Here is a 19888-nt window from a genome sequence, read left to right on the forward strand (position 1 = left end):
TTAGGATGAGCTTTCCTGAGTATTTCAATCTAGACAAACCCCAAGATAACTCTGTGCTCTGTTACTTTATGTACTCATCTCATTAACAACTGAAGACTATGAATGTCAGTATGACTGTTTAACCTCACTACCATAAAGTTAGCCTAAGAGAAAATGCCTTACCTCTACAGTGATGAAAATTTCCTCCAAATGGCTGGCAACATTTTCCATCTGAGCAATCTGTTCTTCCAACTTGCACATGTTTTTATGGATCTCCTCCTACAAAACACCTAGTGTGATTCTTACTGTCTGAAGACTGTTTTAGAGGCACCATAGTACACCTGTGTTAATCTCACCTTTTCACTTTCCACAGCACTGGGGAGCTGAGCAACCTCATGATCCTTGTGTTCACCAAATAGTTTGTCAAAAGCTCGGATTGGTATCTTGCAGGTGGAACAAAAAACATCTGCTGCTTCTTCCTCTTCCTCCTCCTCCTCCTCACTGACAGCCTGACTGTTCCACTCATCTGACATGCCGCCACTGCTTAGCCCCCCTCTGGACCATATGCTGCTCTCAGCCTCATCATCTGCTCTGGCTTTGCTCTGATTTTCACCTTGAGAAGCCTCATCAGGAAGCCCTTGTTGCTTTGTGCTTTGACTTGGATCTTTCATTGAAGAGCTGCTTTTTGATATGTTATATATGGAGTCTTGTAATCCTGCTTTTCCTGTGCGAGCTGGTGGCCATCTGCTCTCCACCTTCTCCAGATGTCCTCCAAGAAGCTCAAGCTCTTTTTCTCTGTCCTCATCAAGTCCATACATCTTAGCCAACTCTGCAACCTCCTTTTCCAAGTCATAGCCAACTTCTTGTGGGTGGTGAACTTTTTCACTACTCAATGCAGATTCCCTTCTCGTATCTCCCAGAGATCTGTCTCCTCGACCAGAGAGCTCTTCAGGAAAAATATCAAACCTCTCCTTTGATCCATAAAGATCCATGTGATAAAAGATCAGACCTTCAGTCTCAGCATCACTGGCCTCTGGGACTGGGGGGGAAGCTGAATGATGTTGTGACTGGCTGTTAGTCTCATAGTCTCTCGTGCTGCCAGATCTGGAGGACATTGGTATCCTCAGGGAGGCTTTTGAGATGATGAGTCTCAAGCTTGTAAAAGATAAGAAAGGTCTTTAGCTACATACTTAGATACCAAGATTGAGTTTTTCTTGCTTAAAAGTATATGGATAGGATAGATTTGGCTGAGGACTGCTCAGGTCCTGAAGCAGAAATCTTTTGGAAAGACCAAAGTCAGTAGCTTCACTCCCTAAGTGAAGTTTCTGAAGGGAAGCTACAGGAAGCTTGTTTTCTTCTCACCCCAGTGCAAAGCACAGCAGAGAGCTGTCTCTGGTGTGCATCCTCTTTTCTGAGTACCTCATCTGTGACCATGATCCCTGATTTCCAAACTGTGGAGCAGTCCTGTCCTCAGATAAACACTGTGACTGTGCTCCAGGCACAGTTAGTGCTGTTCTGAGCAATTGGAAATGGCCCAGTTTGAAGCCTGCTCACTCCTCGGCTGCTGTCAAGCATATTTTCTGAACTGTCAGTCAGGCATAATGTAGAATGTCCTCTGTTGTGACCACTGATGCCACAGAACACACAAGTAAATGCCCTGGAAAGTCCTGCTCTGTATTTTTCAAGTTGCCATTCTTAATACTGAAACTTGATTCGAGGTCTTGGGTCCTTTCTAAAAAATATCACAGAGGAAACATACTGCTCTTTGGGGTTTCTCATGTGCTGTGGAAAATATGCATTTTAACATATAAAGCATCCAGTAACTAGGGAACAAGGCAGGCCATTGACCTGGACTGAGAGATGCCTGCTCTGACCCAAACCTTGCACGTTTTTTCTATTCTGTGCAAGGAGGGAGGTGTGAAAAGAGCATGTGCAGGTGGCATGCAAAGCTGTATGATAAAGCAGATGCATGTGGGATAACATTAAAAGTGCAAAGGCAATTTTAATGCTGATTCCCAAGCCCACTCTTTCAAATCAGCCTGTATTAAAGCAGTGAAATAATGCCAGTACAGAGTCAGAACTCTCTCTGAGCTGAAATGTTCCCACAGCCCTTCACTGCTCACCAACATGAATGGAATCATAGCTACAAAACTACTCAGATCAATTTTATCAGCAGTTTAGTACCACAAGCAAAACATTTCATGGAAAGATTTCAGCGGAATATCAATCTGTAGTTATATCTAGTCCTAGGTAAGTGAAACATATGAAAGCTTTAAAATCACTTTCTCACAGAAGAAAAAAGCCCAAAAGATTGGTCAGACATCAATGTTACCAGAGCTTCTGGATAAGCTTTCATATAAGATTGCTTTCAAACTACTATTTATGGTCTTTTTAGTTTTGAAGAGTTGCTATCACCTCAAATTTATTTCATCAATATTTTACTAATTTTCCTGAGAAAAGCTTAGCTAACAGAGTCAACACAGTAACTTTGTAGAAAGCAACTTCCCAAACCAGTGAAAAATACTGAGACATTTTGCACTCTCTGGTTTTATATCCCTGGCTGTGTCCAGCTCTACAGATCTGTAAGAAAACCCACACAGAAGTTCATCGTTTGTCTTCTGGCACTGCAGACATGGGTGTGGATTCTACAGTTAGCAATATCCTACTATGCACATAAAACACTGAAGTTAGGCAGAAATACTATTTATGCTAAAGGCAATGAAATAAATCATGCAAATTCTAACATTTTAAACAGAGAAAAGGTCTTAACACATACCAGAAAATGTTGTCTGGCTCCTGCAAAGACTTTTTTCCCCATAATTAAAACAATAAGGCTTGCTTTAGAAGCTACTACTAATTAGAAAAGTGAATTAACATTTATTTTTCCTACCAAAATGAAATGAATTAAAATTAGCATAATTAAGCTTGTCTGCAATCCTGCTGCCTAAATAAGATTTTCAGATGATTGCTCAGTGTTTGCTTGCTTTGCAGGCACAGATAAAATTACACGAAGCACGTTTAGATCCGTGACCGTCAGTTATCGTAAATACACAACAAAGAAGGTTACTACCTAAAAACTTGCCTTCTATCTTAAGACGTCATAAATTCTTCTGATAGCTCAGATGGCATCAAAGTTAACTTCTATTCCCCCTAGTAAAAATTAATTCACACGAAAGCAATTCCTTGCCACTTTCCTATAACTGCAGTTGGAAGACTTATTGCCGTAACCTTACCCTGCCTCTTTGCTCAGATAGGAGCATGCCAGCAATGAGCAATGGCACAAATATAGATGTTCCCCAGCTGTCCTTCAGCAGTGTGCTGCTTGAGTGTCACCAGGACGAATGTCATACACTGAGAACAGGCTCTGAAGTACTTTGAAGGGTTACAGAGAGCCCTCACTAAAGCCAGGGTACCCTCTCACTTTTGGAGGTGGTATTAATAAATGCTGCAGAGTGCACTCATTGCCTCTGAGTGTGATTTCCAAGGCTGGGGTGTTAGGCAGAGTGTCCTGTGTGGGATACACAAAACGTGCAAACAACTCACGTGGCTGGACATGTGTTTACAGAGTTGCACAACTTAATGGAAGTACCAGTTCTGTTCTTTGCAAACACTTACTGGTAAAGTCCTGTCTCTCAAATTAGCAGGACCTTTTCTATGGGGCTGAGTTGGAATCATGATCATATATTAGGGAAAAAAGAAAAGAAAATTTAGAATTTAGAAAACAAAAAATCATACTGTGGCATATACTTATTATACTTAACCATACATCATCACCCTGTGTGTGTATGCCAGAGATCTGGAAAGCTAATTATGGTGGAGAAAGTGAACAATGGCCCCACTAGGGAGGTTTTCACAGGAACATATCCCTGCAGTCTGTGCTCAGTAGGGGTCTACCTGATAAAAAACAGGCTGTGTATTACCACTGATTATTGTGACTGCTGTAGCACTTGAGCTTTGTGAATCTGCTCAAACACACAGCTCCCCAGCACACACAGACTGCTGCTTGTGAACATGCTACTGAGCCAGCCCTGCTGGCAGCAGATTTTTAAGCAGATTTGAGAATATTGTATTATATATGGCTTGAGCTCAGGGGATGCCACAAGGGACAATGTCTATTAGATCTTGACACAGCTCTTCTTTTTCCTCCTTTTCCAATTATCTTCGTGTCATTTCCTCACTTTTCTAGCAGTGCAATTGTTTGCTGTTTGGTGAGGAATCACAAGTTAATTGCCCATGTAGGCACAATCTCATTACTGCTAACAGTGCTTCTATCATCTGTGAGATTAGAGCAGAAGTGTTTTCACACAAGTGACGCAGCCCTTGCTGAAACGTTAACATTTATGCTGTCTGACAGATTTGATTAATTTTTCAAATGAGAGCTTAATTTTGCTTTTTGTGTTAAGCTATGCTATTTTATAGGCCTTAATTTCTCAAAAAAATAGCAGTACTTTGCTGCCAAAGAATGTAACATTTGGTGGATAGTGAATTGCATTCTGCCCTGGACACAGGGCCTGAATAAGAGAGCAGTGACACTGCTCTTGTTCTATCACCCTGCTGCTCTTTGCTCCCCTCGGTGCTGTGAGGCAGCATTTGGGTGCCATTTATACAAAGCTTGGTGACCTCGGGGCTGAGCCGGGGGTCAGGACGAGCACCCCTGGCTGTTTGTGGGCACAGGGCCCCAGGGCTCAGTTCTGTCTCAAGGCAGCGTGGGGAAGGAGCGTGGGGCTTGCCTGGCACTGGAGAAAGCTGTGGACTTTGGCGAGGACACAGGAACGGTGGCCAGGAGGGAACTGCCCCTCAGGCAGCAGCTCAAATATGGGGCTGTGTGTCCCCTGCTCCCCTCTCAGGAACAGCAGCTTATTTCACCAAGCTTTCTCCTTCCAGTACCTGAAGGAAGCACACAGGAAAGATGCGGCGAGATTATTCACAAGAGCATCTACTGACAGGACAAGGGGGAACGCGCTCAAATTGAGAGTCGTTTTAGGTTACATATTGGGAAGAAATTCTTTACGGAGAGGGTGGTGAGACCCTGGCACTAGTTGCCCAGGGAAGGTGTGGATGTCACATCCCTGAGGGTGCTCACGGCCAGGCTGGATGGAGCTCTGAGCAACCTGGCCTGGTGGAAAGAGTCCGTGCCCATGGCAGAGGGCTGGGAACGCGATCTTGGGGGTCGCCTCCCAACCCAACTGCACCCGTGCCATGCCGTGCCATGCCGTGCCATGCCGTGCCATGCCATGCCGTGCCATGCCATGCCCCGGTGAAAAACGGCCTTTCCCGGTACCGCCTCTCGCTCTTTCACCGCGGCGCTGTTTATTTCCACTCCCGCCGTGAGGGGCGCCCTAGCCCCGCCCCCGCCCCATAGCCCCGCCCCCGCGGCCCCGCCCCCGCCGCTCCCGCCAATGGGCGCGGGCGCTGCCGGTGACGCGCGGCCCCGCCCCCCGCCGCTCCCGCCAATGGGCGCGGGCGCTGCCGGTGACGCGCGGCCCCGCCCGTCCCGCCGCTCGGTTTCTGTTTCGCTCCGGGCCCGCGGCGCCGCCGCCGCGGCGATGGAGCCGCAGCCCGACAGCCTGGAGGGGTGGGTGGCCGTGCGCGACACCGCCTTCGCTGAGCCGCAGCCGCCGCCGCGGCTCCGCTTCCTCGTGGGGTGGAACGGCGCGGAGGGCGCGTTCGCGGTGACCTGCCACGGGCGGGCGGAGGCGGCGGAGCAGGCCCCGCAGAGCTGGGCCGGGCTCTTCTCGGCGCCGGCCCTGCGCGGCGTCCACCGGCAGCTGTCGGCCGTGTGCCCGCGCCTGGAGCCCGCCTTCCCCGAGCTGCCGCCCGCGCTGCCCGGCGCGGCCTCCGGCGGGCTCTGGGCCGTGCTGTTCCCCGGCGGCGCCGCGCCGGGGGAGGCCGAGCTGCAGGAGCTGTGCCGGGCGCTGGAGCTGTACCTGGGCTGGGCCCTGGAGCTCTGCGGCGGCCGCGTGGTGCTGGACGCGCTCTTCGCCGCCGACCGCTGCTGCGACGACGAGTACTTCGAGAGCCTCCACGAGCTCCGCGGGAAGGCCCTGCGCGGCCACCTGGCCCGGGCCAAGGAGGCGCTGCGGCGGGTACGGGCCCCGGGGCCGGGCGCGGGAGGGGCGCGGGGCCGGGGGCTGCCGGGCCGGCCCTGCGGGCGGGGAACGGGCCCCTCGGTGCGGGACTGCCTTCAGTGTTCGGTGCTGCGGCTCAGCTCATGGCTGCACCTGTCTGAGCTCCGGCCTGGCGCGCCGTGCTCGCCTGGGAGTTGCATGATAAGCGTGGCAGCCCCTGCTGCTTCGCGACTTCATCGATCAAGGCAGACTCGCCAGACTCGCGTGAGCAAGGGTGGCCAAGTCACTCATACCAGCTTGCTCATGGTGTTGTCCAGTGTCCAGATTTGTGCTTACACAAACACCTTTTTATTGCCTGAAAGCGACAGTGTCACTTTCTGAAATACTAAGTGTTGGAAGTGCACCTTTATTAAAGTGCGGAATAAGCCACGTCCACGTGGGCGGTCACTGTAAGGCATTGGGACTCTTACTTAAGCTGCAGACACTCCTACAAAAACACATTGCTAAAAACATCCAACAGTGTTGGGCAATGGGTGGAACAGTAACCGAAGAGGAGAATACAATCATGTGCTAATTTTCTAACCTCCCTGTGAAGGTCTCATGCTACATGTCTGCAGTACTGCTTGTAACTGGGGGATTTTCAGTCTTTTTTTAAGACCAAACTGAGTCTTGTTCCTATACTAATAAGTGGTTCGTATTCAAAGAAAATGTGTGTGTGGGTTTTTGTTAAGTATCAAATTCTGTCCTAATAATTGAAGTAATGATGACGTTAGCACTTTATTCCTTTGGTGCCTTAGGTTTCTTCTTGCTATAGATGTGTTCCTGGATCTTTTCCTCTTCTTGTAAGCAAGAATTCAAAGGGTGGTGTGTAATAATAGAGTTGCAGTTAGGACATCAGAGTGTTGATGAATTACAGATACTTCAGGCTCACCAAAGTGTTGCTGCTGTTTCTTGCAGTACCTGTTTAGAGTCTTATTTTCTGGCAAAGTAACCTGAAGGATATTTTATGAAAGTGGTCATGGTTTGGAGGAAAGTTATGACAGTTAACATCAGTCTTCTCTTTCCTATTGCAGTATTTAACAGATGAAACAACACTACTCCTTCAGAAAGACACTGTTTTTAAAAACACAGCTTTAGTTTACATGAACATGTACCTTGTTGTATACAAAAGTCAGTGTCTGTCACTGACTAACAGTTCACAGCCCAGTTAGAAATACATTCCAGCCACCACATTCTTCTGGAAACAGCACAAGCCTGTTCAGCTCCGTGGCACTTTGGGGCTTGGTGGTGAAGTACAGCTTGGTGCTACCGATAGTTACTCTGATTTCCAGCTATGTTTTATATATGACTAAACATGCTGTAGAGTGCTGTTGTATTTGCAGGCCTAAAGGGGCATATATTCCTTATACTGTAGCCTAGACCACTTTATGCAATATTCAAGAAATAGACATTAAACCAATCTGAATTACCAGAGCATCCTTTTTCCCTTTATTCATTAATGTCCTTCACTAATACTTCCCGTCTACTCACTCTAAGCATCCTCCAGGAGCAGCATGACCCTCCCTTCTTACTTTCAGAATATGAATCAAAAAGTCAGCTCTTGCATTTGTATTTGGCTTCCATACTGGGGCAAAAGCAGGCTGAAGTTGCTGCACTGAGCTACCACAAGCTCCCGGGGAGGCCCAGGAGGCTGTCACAGTTGTGGGATTATCAGAATTGTTGCAGTTCAGATTCTCTTGTTCTCATCTTGCCTGCAGACAGGGTGGGTGGGAAATGCCCTTGAGCTGACTTCCAGGGATTTCCCCTGGGGAAGTTCCTCCATACATGGGAACGCTGCTGTGTTACCCTGACTCAAGGCAAGAACAAAGGTGATGGTTCAGTTTTCAGATGCAGCACAACCCAAGCTTTTTTTAATACTTTTTCTCACTACGGGTAGCACACACACCCCTCCCATCCCCTTCCCTCTTCATGGAGCTGCAAAGCACACGCTGTCCTTCCAGGAAGGTCTGTTTCTCAGTGGAACTTAGCTGTGTTCTCTCAGCCAGCTCACTCTATCCTGGCATGTAGAGCATGCCATGGTCTCTGCCAGCTGGTGTCAAAAGAAAAACCATTGAAGCTTTGATTGGTACCAGTAAACAAATGCAATTGAGGGGAAATCCCCAACTTTTTATTTTGTCATAGAAGGAAATAAATAGAGCCTAGTGTATCAAAAGGCAGTAATTCCATGGAAGAATTATGACTTACAAAGTGCAATACCACTAGAACTGAGGTAGAATAAACTATTATAAATCATACAAATGTTAAAGGAATTTAACTGCAGGGTGTATCAGAAGTAAATGCCAATTAGTTTTTTTTCTGTGCCTGAAGTCAGAAATTCTGGATCAAAAAACTCATTAGCAGGCATTTAGTAATTGTGGAAGCAATGCAACTGCTAGTTTAAGAATACCTTGCTTGTCCTTCCAGTACAGACTGCCCAAGATTCCCATTTATGTTTATAAAAAGCAGCAGCCAAGTCATCTGCACACAGTTATTAGAATGTTTCTGGTGGGTGCCCTAGGCAGGATGCTCCTTGCAGGCTCCTGATGGAATGTGCAGCAATTAGTGCCTTTAACAGTGTGGTGTTGGAGGTATTTTCATCTGGGGTGGCTGCAGAATGCCTGGAACTGGCCTCCTGTGCAGTAGGAAGTCTTAGCTGTGGAAGGACAGGTCCTTCCTGCCGGAGCCTGGCAGCATCCAGCACACAGGAATGCAAAGCAGCTGTGTCTGATTTACCTTTTATCCCACTAGGTTCTACAGCAGCATAAAAGTGCTGACACAATGGTGGCTTTGATGAAGGTTTATGAAGAAGAAGATGAAGCTTATCAGGATTTGGTCACCATGGCAACACAATTCTACCAGTATTTACTGCAGCCCTTCAGAGACATGCGAGAGCTGGCGACACTGTACAAACTGGAAATCCTGGTAAGTCTGTCTTTACAGAGTAAAGGGCCAAGCCACACAGTGGGGCATCAGCTGCTCTCAGAGCAGTTCAGGCTCAAATCACATAACATTCCCTACTTCTGGATGTACCTGCTTTTCTTCCTCTGCCAAACCAGCAGACATGACTGACAAATTCAGAGTTAGGGCAGAGCCATTCTCAGAGGATCTTGGAGTCCATGATAATGGCTCCACTAGAACTACAGCTGACTTCCCACCAGTGTCCCACTTAAAAGGAGAATATCCCCGAGCTCCCCCTCCCTGGGGTTTACTCTCTGGGAGGCTGAATTTACTGCAATATAAGTAGCCTTTGTTGTGTCACCTCCCATGGGATTAGTTTTTTTACATTGAGAATGTCATCCCCAGGAATGCTGATGCACCAGATTAACTCAGTTGTGGGGGAGACCTTCCCACTCAAAGGAGTTTTCTATTACTGCTACAACCTGCTAGAACTGCAGATGAAAACATACCCGTTGTCACTGTGTTCACTTTGTTTTATGTGCATCTTAAACTGGAAGCACATTCTGAAAGTTATGATACCCCTGGGATTGACAGCCATTTACTATGTTGATTTTCCTTATATAGCGTGTTAAAATGAAAGTGAGCTGTTAAAATTGTTCTGCTCTTTTTGAGAACATTCAAGTTTAGATTAAGGTGCTTGGATACTGAAGGTCTAAACCTGTGACAATAAAATGTTCAATGTACTGTTCTGAAAAATAAAGTGGAAATTGGAAAGAATGAAACAAAGTTTGTATTAAAAAAAAAACCTTTAAGGTATATTTGAGCTTATTTGAAATATAATTATTCTGAAAATGTATTTTAATGCTGGGCTTGTACCCGTGTCTCCTTTGTGGACTTAAAACATTCTCTAATGTTTCTTTTCTGTATCCCTGTTCCTGTGTGAAAGAACTGCCAAACTGGAGAACCTGCTGGTGCAATGTGCTGTCAACACATGGGGAAAAATAGAAAAGAACATTGCACGTAGAAGAGTTACTTTTAGTAACAATAAAAAACACTTGTGTTGGATGTAATTTTAAAGATGCTAGTTTTAAAAATATTTTAAGAAGTGAATTAATTCAAATGTGAGGTCAGGATTGGAGAACAAAGGTTCTGAATTAGCCTAGAGAATGAGAAATAGGAATGAGGAGTGATTCACTTTGTGACAGGTGAGGGGGTCATGTTTGCCACCATTCTTGAAATGTCTCCAAGTGTAACATAGTGTGGCTGCACCTCTGTGGAAACCAGGTGGTAACTGAGAATTTTGTGTCCTTGTAGAAATCTTTGCAGTATGATAATTTGGGGCCTAGAAGAGTAGCAGCTTTGCAGAAGGATGCTGATGAATGGACTAAGCGAGCTGAGAGTGCTGTGTGCTCTATTCAGGATATCACAGTGAACTACTTCAAGGAAACTGTAAAGGCTCTAGCAGGTAATCAGAATGACTTACACAAAAGGTTGTGTAAATACCTAACTTAAGTAACTCTTAAGAGAGCTCTTCTTATCTCTGCAGAACATGAGGTTCAGGTGAATGTCCAGCTTCAGAAAGAAATACTTAATTCACTTAAGATTTATATATTTTAACCAGTTGGGTTTACAACTTAGATTTTACTTGCCTGAGACTTAAAGTGAGCCTTTGCACAGAAGCCATGAGTACTTTTAATGCCTGATGTGCAAGCCTCAAGGATTTCAGCATGTGAACAGAGTATATTGCTGTGCAACTGTTAGGGTGTGTTTCCATGGTGCAATAAAGTATTTCACTTACATGTATAAGGTCACAAATCCAACCTTGTAATCTTGTAATTTCTAAAGCTTCAGAAATAGTTTAATAAGATTAGAATTTTTAATACTTCAGAAACACACTAGGGTTATTAGTACACTGCATTTCTCATGCTTTACTACCATGTTTTAATCTACAGCAATGCACAAACAGATGGAGCAAGATGAGGAAAGATTTGGTAAAACCACCTGGGCATCAGCTTTGCCACGACTAGAAAACCTGAAATATATGTTGGCAAAAGAAACCCTTCAGCATCTGAGGGCAAGAGAGTTGTGCCTGAAGCAGAAGAGAACTGGCATTCAGAAACTTGTAAGACCTTACAAAGCCTCCTTTTCTGTCACTGTTCTTTGAACGGCTGATCAAAACCTACCAAAATGGTCATGAGAGTAGGCTTTTCAAGTCTTTGTCAATTAAACAATTTAGGTTTTTAGCACAGTTTTATGTTGCAGAAAATGGATGTCTGCAGTTTTTTAATTGCTCCTGCATGTTTGAGAACACTCAGTGAAGCTTAATATGCATGCTTTCTCAGTTCAGGTATCATTTGAGCATTTATGATAATAATCTTTGAAATTGTTTCATTTTAGGGAGATAGAGAACAGATATTATTTTCAGAGGACACTGAAAAATTAAGATACTTATTTAATACTAATTTTTGATGCCATCTAACTGCTTCTAGGAGTACCTGATATTTATTTTCCAAGAGTATTGTACTGTACCATATATGATTGTTTTCAGGAGCAGTCTCATTTGTACAGATTATAATGAAGTCTTTCCTGCTAAAATGAAGGTAAATTTATACTTTAGGTTAATAGAGTTCTCTGAGTTTCTGCTCCAAGCCATTTCTAATGCTCTGTTGTTTTCCATACCAAAGCAGCTGCTAGTTAGACCAGGCTCCTTACAGGCATTTGTGCATCCAGACATGTTTCATGTGTGCATATTTTGTTACTAATGCTTTTTATTTTCTGTTACAGATGGAGAACCTTGGTGAACAAGAAGATAATTTAAGTATAGTGGAGGAGCTGGAAATACAGTATTATGAAACACAGCTGGAATTATATAATGTACAGCTTGAAGTATTGAAACATGAAGAGATGCTGCTTATTGTACAGCTGGACACTATAAAGAGACAGATTAAAGGTGAGAATAAAATATTATTTAAGCACATATTCAGAACACAGAAGGGACATAGCCTGCTCTGTTTTCAATTAAAAATAGATATCATTGCTCAGGTCTTGGTAGTAGAAAGCATTAATGGAAAACATTAATGCTGTGGTACCATCTGATATTTTGTCTTTAATTAGACACTTTAATTAATTAGACGCTAATTCGATAACACAAGTTTAAAAAAAAAAAGCTACACTGGTTGCTCATCTTGCTAGCAGCTGTGATATGTGCATGCCCTGGTTTAGCATGGAGTAATTTATATTGACAGGGTTTAACTGCTCTAATATCTACATGATCTACTCACAGAAACTGGGTATTGTGAACCTGCTGAAATAGGTCCTGTAATTCATCATCATCTATTCTAATCTAACATGTAGAAATTACAAACTGCATCCTATAGTGGCAAAAAAAGGTGGTTATAGCTAGAATCTTACCTGAATACTACTATCTTCCAGTTTGTCTCTTTGTGACACAGTTATATCAAGTTGGGCACCAGTCGAGTTCTTATTTGTGCTTATGAATTCTCTGTTACCACGTACACTGTGAGGTAAACATTGCTGCCACTCGTTACATAACTGAAGCGTGGTAAATAGTAAAATAGGACATCCAGTGTTGATCAGAAGAGCCTTCCATTTTCCAGGAAGACTCCAGTTCATGAAGGTAGGAGTTGAAACACAGGGAGACATTTGAAAGAGGAAGCTAAATAACAAATGCTAACAGCATAAATTTGATCCTGCAAAGCACCCCTGTGAGTAACGTGACATGTTTGCATATGACTGTGAAGGTCCCAGCTCAGCTTTGGAGCTTTACACTTACTCATAACTAACTCACTGCCTTCAATGGCTTATAAAATGTCATTAGCTCTTTAAATGTTTAAATAACTGTGGCAATTTTTGGTTTCTTAAAAAATGCCAAATGCCTTTTTAGAGAAACAGGATGAAGTTGTTTACTATGATACATGTGAAAATCCTGAGGAGCTCAAGGTCATTGAACAGACCATGGGACAACATTACGCTAACTTGTCAGCAATGACGGTGCTGAGGCAGAAGACTAAGCAGTTGGAGACAAAGCGTGGGACTGTCTGTGCGAGGAGAGCCTACCTCAGGAACAAAAAAGTAAATTCAGTCCTGGAGATGTGCATTATCTTCAGCTGATGTCTTGACTCATGAGGGATGGACAGGAAACAATTAGGGAAGTTTGGGTGGTGCATACAAGATGATTCATGACTCAGTGCCAAGGCCTGCAAGCACAAAGAGGGGCAATGTGATTTTAACAGCTTTATGCTCCGTGGTGTGGTGCAAGTGTGTCTCTGGCTTGGAAGGAGAACACAAACTTACCTGGGTGACTCAAGTGTTCTCCTATCTGTGGGTCTCAGACCTTGCCAGAGCCCTGGGGCCAGCTGGAGCTTTACCCTAGCAGCCTTTTTCAAAGCAGCTGCAGTACAGCAGGAAACTGACCTGTGGAGGAAGCTGCAGTGATAGACAACCCACACACTGCTACCCTATCTTTGAACAGGAGGAAGGGGAAATTTTAACAGCTGCAGTTCTCTCTCCAGCCTCGCAGTTCTGTGCCCAGGGCAGTTTTTCCTTTGTTTCCCATTCAGAGCAGGACACTAGGGAGACAAAAGTTGACTCTCATGAACCTTCTCAGTAAGAGTTTACCTTACACCTGCAGTTCTGCTGGGGCAGAGAGCAGAGTCTGGGATCAAGTCTGTGTGACCTTTTATCACTCAGTAGCCTGGACAAACTGGGAATTACATTGGAAATGTGTTGTGAGCCATTGTCTCTTGCTTGCAACTGCTTCCTTGGCAGACACTTCTTTTGCTTCTGTTTTCTTTAATTGCTGTCTATTGGTTGTATAACACTGAAGCCAAATGCCACATGATTTGCAAATGCTTGTCCAGCCTTGTGGATAATCCCCCTCTGTACAGAGCCAAAAAGCGACTCCCAGAGAAAACACTGAAACCTGTGGCTTCTCTGCAATTGTTACTAACAGAAAGTACCCTTGCTAGGCATCGTTGTGCTTCCCATACCTTTGCTTCCTTGCCTTTTGTACTTGGGAGCTATGGCAAATAAGGGAGGGGGGAAAACGTAGCTTTGTATTTTTGTAGTGCTTTGCTAGCTCCCTTTTTGCCTTCTTCCTCATGTCTTTGCATGAGCTTGTTTCTTCTTTTCTTTTTCTCTCCCTTTCTTCTCTTTTTTTTTTCTTTCTTTTTTTTTTTAACTAAAGAGGGGTTGGGTCACGTCTGGATACATTTTTGCTGCAGCATGAATAAAAATACAGCTGATTAGGAGAACATTGGCTTTAGGTGTGAAGGAGTCCCACAGACTTCATCATCAGGGTCTCACATCTGACTTTAGTTAAGTTTAGCCATCTTTCTTGGCCCTGCCAAGCACCCAGCCGTGGTTGCTGTTTAGTGGCTGGTGCACAGGAGTTAATGGCAGAGCTGGTGCAGAGGAAGTGTGAACTGACTGAGAGTTGCATGAATTCTGCTCTTCTCCCAGGATCAGTGTGAAGCGAGCCACCGGCAGAGACTGCAACAGGCAGAAGAGAGCAGAAAGCGCTTCCAGCAGCATCACAGCATTCAGATAGTGAGTACCAAACAGCAGCCTTGGGGAGTTTGGCAGCTGCTGGTTTTCACACACTGATGCTCACCTACTTGTGTTTTAATGCAGAAGAGAGACAAGCAAAAAGAGGAGGAGAAAAAGAAAAAAGCTTGGATAAGCCAGGAACGTCAGAAAACGCTGGAGAGGCTGAAAGTATTCAGGGAGGCAAGTACTGTAAACTGCAGTAGTCCTAAGTGGTGTCAAAACATGTCAGGAAGTAGCCATAGCTCACATGTGAGTGTGGTCCCAATCAGAGGCAACCATTTGGATAGCATGAAATAGGATTCTGTATAATGAGTAAAGGGGATTAAATCTCCTAAAGATACAATTTCCAGGTGTGGATTCTGTTGCAAAGAATACAGGTGAGGAAATGGCTTTGAAATAAATGCTTCATTGTTCATTTAAATTTATTCAGGGTTGAATTTTCTGCCTGAATGGGTGAGTGGGACAGTTCTGTGCTCTGTGGCTTTTTATCTCATTGGGGTTTATGGTTTGGCCAATCCAATGGAGATGTGACCTCCTGCCTTATGATTTTTTTTTTTTTTTTTTCAGAAGTGTCCAGCTCATGTTGTTCTGAAAACATCTCATCCCCAGCCTCGCAGTCCCAAGTTGCCACAAGGCATCCCTCAGCAGGCTGTGGTGCTGTCCCCTCCACCTGCATCGAGCACAGGGGCAGCCCCAGCAGTTCTGTCCCCTGCACCCTCACCAAGAGTAAGGACAGCTCTCGAGCAGCCACAGAGTATTCTGCTTGTAGAAGATGAGGAACCAAAAGCTTCATGTCAGAATACACCCCCAGAAGTTCTGTCCCCTGCACCCTCACCAAGAGTAAGGACAGCTCTCGAGCAGCCACAGAGTATTCTGCTTGTAGAAGATGAGGAGCCAAAAGCTTCATGTCAGAATACACCCCCAGCAGACGTCCCTGTCCAGATTTTTGCTACTGATGGTGACACAGAGGAACAAAAGCACAGTGAGGAATTGATGGTCTCTCCATGCTCACCACCCCCTCCTCCGCCCCCTCCTCCACCCCCTCCTCCCTTGCCTCCTCCACCCCCACCTCCCAGCCTACCTCTCCAGTTAAAACCATCAGCAACAGAGGATAAACCACTTCCCCTCAGCTCTGATAGCCCCTCAGAAAGTCCTGCACTGCACAATCAGGATGACTCATCCAGGAGGTCTATAAATAATTGCATAGGTAAGTAGGCTCACATCAACCAGTGCTTTTTAATGCATTTCCTGTATTTTTGTGATCTCCCTCCCTCCTCTGCTTCTGGACAGAAATAATGTGTAGTTTTGATCAGGAGAATGAGGCTCTTGGAAAGCTTAGTCTAAGAATCTACATACAATAATACTAACCATAGCTCAGGATGTTAAATGGGTAACAATGATTTGTGTTTCCTTTTTGAGACACTTCACAGTGTCCTGGTGTTCCAATCAGAAGACCAATGTGGGTAAATTTGTAGCTGTACTAAGGCTACATTTTAGTGTCCATGATGTACATACTACAGAGCTGGTAATTGGGCTGGTTATGTTTCTAAGGTGTGCACAGCTTTTGTCCATTTATGATTTGCTTGGTTTCTAAACAAAGGTTTCCTAAGGCAATTCATGCAGAATTCAACCAGGATTTGAAAGGCAGATGAATAGCTTTGGCATACATTCCTAGGGAAGAAATTCTGCTCTGTTACACCTTTGCTTTGCAGGTGTAATTGAAGGCTGAACTTGCCAATTGAAGGAGTAATTTGAATGAGAATAGAGCTCAGCAGCCTCCCAAGGCTGCCCCGGTTGCATTCTGCTAACAGGTTTATTTTTGTCTCTGAGGCGAGCGGATATTTTGACTATGTCAGAGAGATTGATCTAAGCTGGAAAGCAGCAATTTTTTTTTGTTGTTTTTCACAGTGGAGCTTATGCTAGAATGAAGAATGTCTTTAAACATGGTACATTCCTTTTCCTTTTCAACTCTTCACAATACATCCAAGCAGCCTTTGTATCCTCTATCAGTTCAGAGGCAAACCACAGGCAGAAATACTAGGGGAAGTTCAGCATTTTTAGTTCTTCCAAGCTGTGGGGAAGTACAAGCAGCTGAAGGGCTGAGGCACACTTGAGTTACCATGGCAAACTACTGTGCATCCAGTGCAGACTTCAGTGTGGGATATCCATGGGATAACTACCACAGATACTCTGAAGAAGCCTTGATTAGCAACAGGAGTTGTACTCCAAACTAGTCTGATTACTAGTGGAAAGGCGCGTCTGGTAGCTAATACTTACTGCCATTCACAGCCTAACATTAGTCTTTTTGGATAAGAAAAGGTATTTTTTGCTTATTGGAAAGATCTGATTAGTTGTTTACACCTATTTCTTAAAGAAAACCATAACGTCAGTAGCTGTAACAGTAATTGCTAACTTACCATAAGAATTTACTGAAACAGCTTCACCAACATGTTGTTTTTAGTTGTGGGCTACTCAGGTCTTTATATGTGAAAAGCCAGGAGAGGCTTATTTTATAATTTGTTTGTCTGACTAACCTTTTACCAGGCAGCCCATTTAGGTAGTAGACTTAAGACTCTCTTACTTGTAAGCTTTTTAAGGCAATCTGGTGGATCTTTGCTTGATCCTTTTTAGTCTCTGAAGGTACCACAGGATTTAGCACACTGTTACATTTCAAGTGGTTGATGTTAATCACATAACCTTGTGTGCAATGCGCATGGCAAAAATATTTCTGGCTGTGAGGCACAGATGGTCTGGACCTATTGCTGTCCAGGGAACAGCCTCCTTGTCTGACAGTCTGGAGCAAGCAGCAGAGAGTCCAGCAGGAGTAAAACACAAATTAGTCTGTATCAGGAGGTCTAGTGGAAACTCAGTATGGTGTCCCTCATGGTCTGAAGCTCAGGAACATACACCTGAGATCTAAATCATGTTGCAAAATAGGAATTGTTTTCTAAGTCCATGCAGAAAAGAACTGCCTGCACAGGGCCTGATCTGGCTTCCAGTGACTTCAGTGGGGCACTTTAAAGCCCTTCTACTCAAATCCTTTCATTTTTCTCTTGGCTGAGCGAAAATGCAGTTGATGGTCTCAGCAGGCTTCTGGGCAAGCTGCAAGGGATGGTGAATTGTTTATAACACAGAATGCAAGAGATTTTTTTGGTTCAGTGCAATTTTTTTGAATGCCCATAAAGTTGTAATGAAAAAGAGCATTGTCCTTTGTGTATAATTTCTTCCTTAGAGCACAACCTTATATAATGATGAGAAGACACTGGATTCTCAATTCAAGATATAAAAGCTGTAGCTGCTTTTTAAAAACAGTTTCAGAGCCTGCTGTTGCAGAGCTTGAAAGAGTCTATGCCAGAAAAGATTATTCTTGTGCCAGAACAGACCATCCTAGTGCTAGCACAGATTAAAGAAAGACCCCTGAACACTTAGGTAGGGCTTCATACCTCTTAGGTGTGGTTGTCTCATGCTTTCTTCTGGTAACAGTAGATTTTTGTGTTGCAGGTTCCATGGATGAAGTTTTGGCTTCTCTGAAGCGCAGTGAAGTTCACCTTCGCAAGGTGGAGCAGCCAAATCCGTACGCCTCTGTGAAGGACAACATCCTCTCTGCCATAAGGCAAGGGGTTAAACTGAGGAAAGTGAACCGAGATACTGAGAGAGATGTCAGTAGAGGATCCCCTAATGAGCTAGAGAAAAGCATTAAGGCAGCCATGCAGAGAATTAAGAAAGTGTCTGCTGATTCTGAAGAAGAGGAGGACAACGATCAGAATAATGGAGAATGGGACAGCTAAGCAGCCTAACAGAACTGCTGACTGGAACAGAGTGTGTGCCTCATTTTGCACATTGTAGAAGACTGTCCCTGTCAAAATGAAAGAACTGTGTGATTGTGTGTGGTGTTCTCATAATCCAAAATGTCTTGTAAAGTAAAAGATTCCTGCTGATTTTCTGTAGGAGCTACAGATTCATATTTTTGCATGATAAATCATACTCCAAATTATGCTTGCACTAATAGGTGTTCCTGGCTCAACCATGTAGTATTTTCGCCACATCTGAAGACAACTAAAATTCTGGATTTAAATATACATTATTTAGGTTGTTACTACACAGTAGGTAATGCTATCACAACAAAGTTTAAGAAATGAAAAAATAACCTAAAATCCCTTAAAGTAGAAGCAAATCTGTGTTGACAGAGGTAGACCAGAAAATTGAGCATAATATGGAATCTTCCACTCCTCCCTCCATTGTCCAGAAAATTCTTAAAGATATTGCTTGTCTAATGCAGCTCACTGTTAAATAACTGCATGGGTACTCCATTTATCATCAAGACAGAAAGTGTGCACTTAAGGATGGCTTGATAACGCTGATTGGGAAAATCAGTTTCAAGTCTGAAATAAACACTACTGCAGTAATTAATGGAAAGTTTTACTTTTTTAGCTGAAAGTATAGAGAACTTTTAAATGTAAAATGTTTTTCGTACATCTACATTTACAACGACCTGTTGACATGAAAGAAAGAGCCAAAATATTGTATACAATATTTTTCAGGATTTAGTCCTGTAAGGCAGGGCTGCATTTCCCCACTGAGAACTTCAGTACATGTTTATAGCTACTCTCATGAATTTAAATTACCTGATGGCCTTATAAATGGCAGGTATTTACACTGTGCCTGGAAGCTGACTATTTCAAAATTCAGCTACATTCAATTTAGAGACTCTTGCTATTTTTGGTATATAGTGGCAAAAATGATTAAAGTTTGGGTTTTTTTTGAAGTTTATACTGACCCTTAATAAAAATATATCTTGACAGAAGAAGTAGATTCAGCGTGCTGTCATTTTAGGATACTGCTGTGAACTGAGCATTATTTAAGCCGTGGTACCCTTGGTTTTGATAGCAAGTGGCAGCCATACAGCAACTGCACTCTCACTAATGGCATATGTAAATGCCTTTATTTTCCCAAATATTTATGAATTGTAATTTGGTAACAAAATTGAAAATACAGTGCTTTAATTCCCTGTTCCACTGTAGAGCAGCAGATCTGTTTAATCAGCACAGTAAATATGCATGCAGCAGTTTTCATGTGAGAAGCAGAAGCAGCAGCTGGGGGTTCATTTTTTACTGTTTAAGCACCTACTGCTGTTTGGATGTGAGAAAAAAGCCACCATTTTTTGTCCACTGCTATGAAACCAGAGACAAAAGGAACATCAGCAGAGGTCAGGTGTAACTCAGCCCTCACAGGGCGATACCCTGGAGGGGAGCTGGGCACAATGGCAGTGTGTGCCCACAGCACCCTGCTGCCCCCTGAGCTGGGCTGGGCAGAACCCACCCCAGATACTGAGCACT

General features: G+C 44.0%; 2 protein-coding genes across 6 annotated transcripts in view; one reads left to right on the plus strand and one right to left on the minus strand.

Annotated features, from left to right (window-relative positions):
• FSD2 (fibronectin type III and SPRY domain containing 2) overlaps window positions 1-6046 on the minus strand; it is an 18587-nt gene extending 12541 nt beyond the window's left edge. The window contains exons 1-3 of one of the 5 annotated variants that reach the window (XM_031505801.3): window positions 5907-6046; window positions 336-1134; window positions 163-258 (exon numbers count right to left, since the gene is read on the minus strand). In XM_031505801.3, coding sequence (XP_031361661.1) covers window positions 163-258; window positions 336-1094 — 855 coding nt within the window. In that variant the 5' untranslated portion in view covers window positions 1095-1134; window positions 5907-6046. The other 4 variants (XM_021537551.3, XM_021537549.3, XM_021537550.3 and 1 more) reach the window with 4 other exon arrangements.
• On the plus strand, window positions 5488-19359 carry WHAMM (WASP homolog associated with actin, golgi membranes and microtubules). The gene is made up of 10 exons (XM_021537399.4): window positions 5488-6065; window positions 8835-9008; window positions 10299-10449; window positions 10937-11106; window positions 11769-11934; window positions 12889-13076; window positions 14466-14552; window positions 14637-14732; window positions 15120-15759; window positions 18054-19359. Exons 1-10 carry the CDS (start codon window positions 5526-5528, stop codon window positions 18338-18340), a joined length of 2499 nt encoding a protein of 832 aa, XP_021393074.4. The 5' UTR covers window positions 5488-5525; the 3' UTR covers window positions 18341-19359.
• Window positions 19360-19888: the final 529 nt, after the last annotated feature.

The sequence above is a fragment of the Lonchura striata genome, chromosome 10 (assembly GCF_050655825.1).
Source record: "Lonchura striata isolate lonStrDom1 chromosome 10, ASM5065582v1, whole genome shotgun sequence".
In the NCBI taxonomy this organism is placed as follows: domain Eukaryota; kingdom Metazoa; phylum Chordata; class Aves; order Passeriformes; family Estrildidae; genus Lonchura; species Lonchura striata.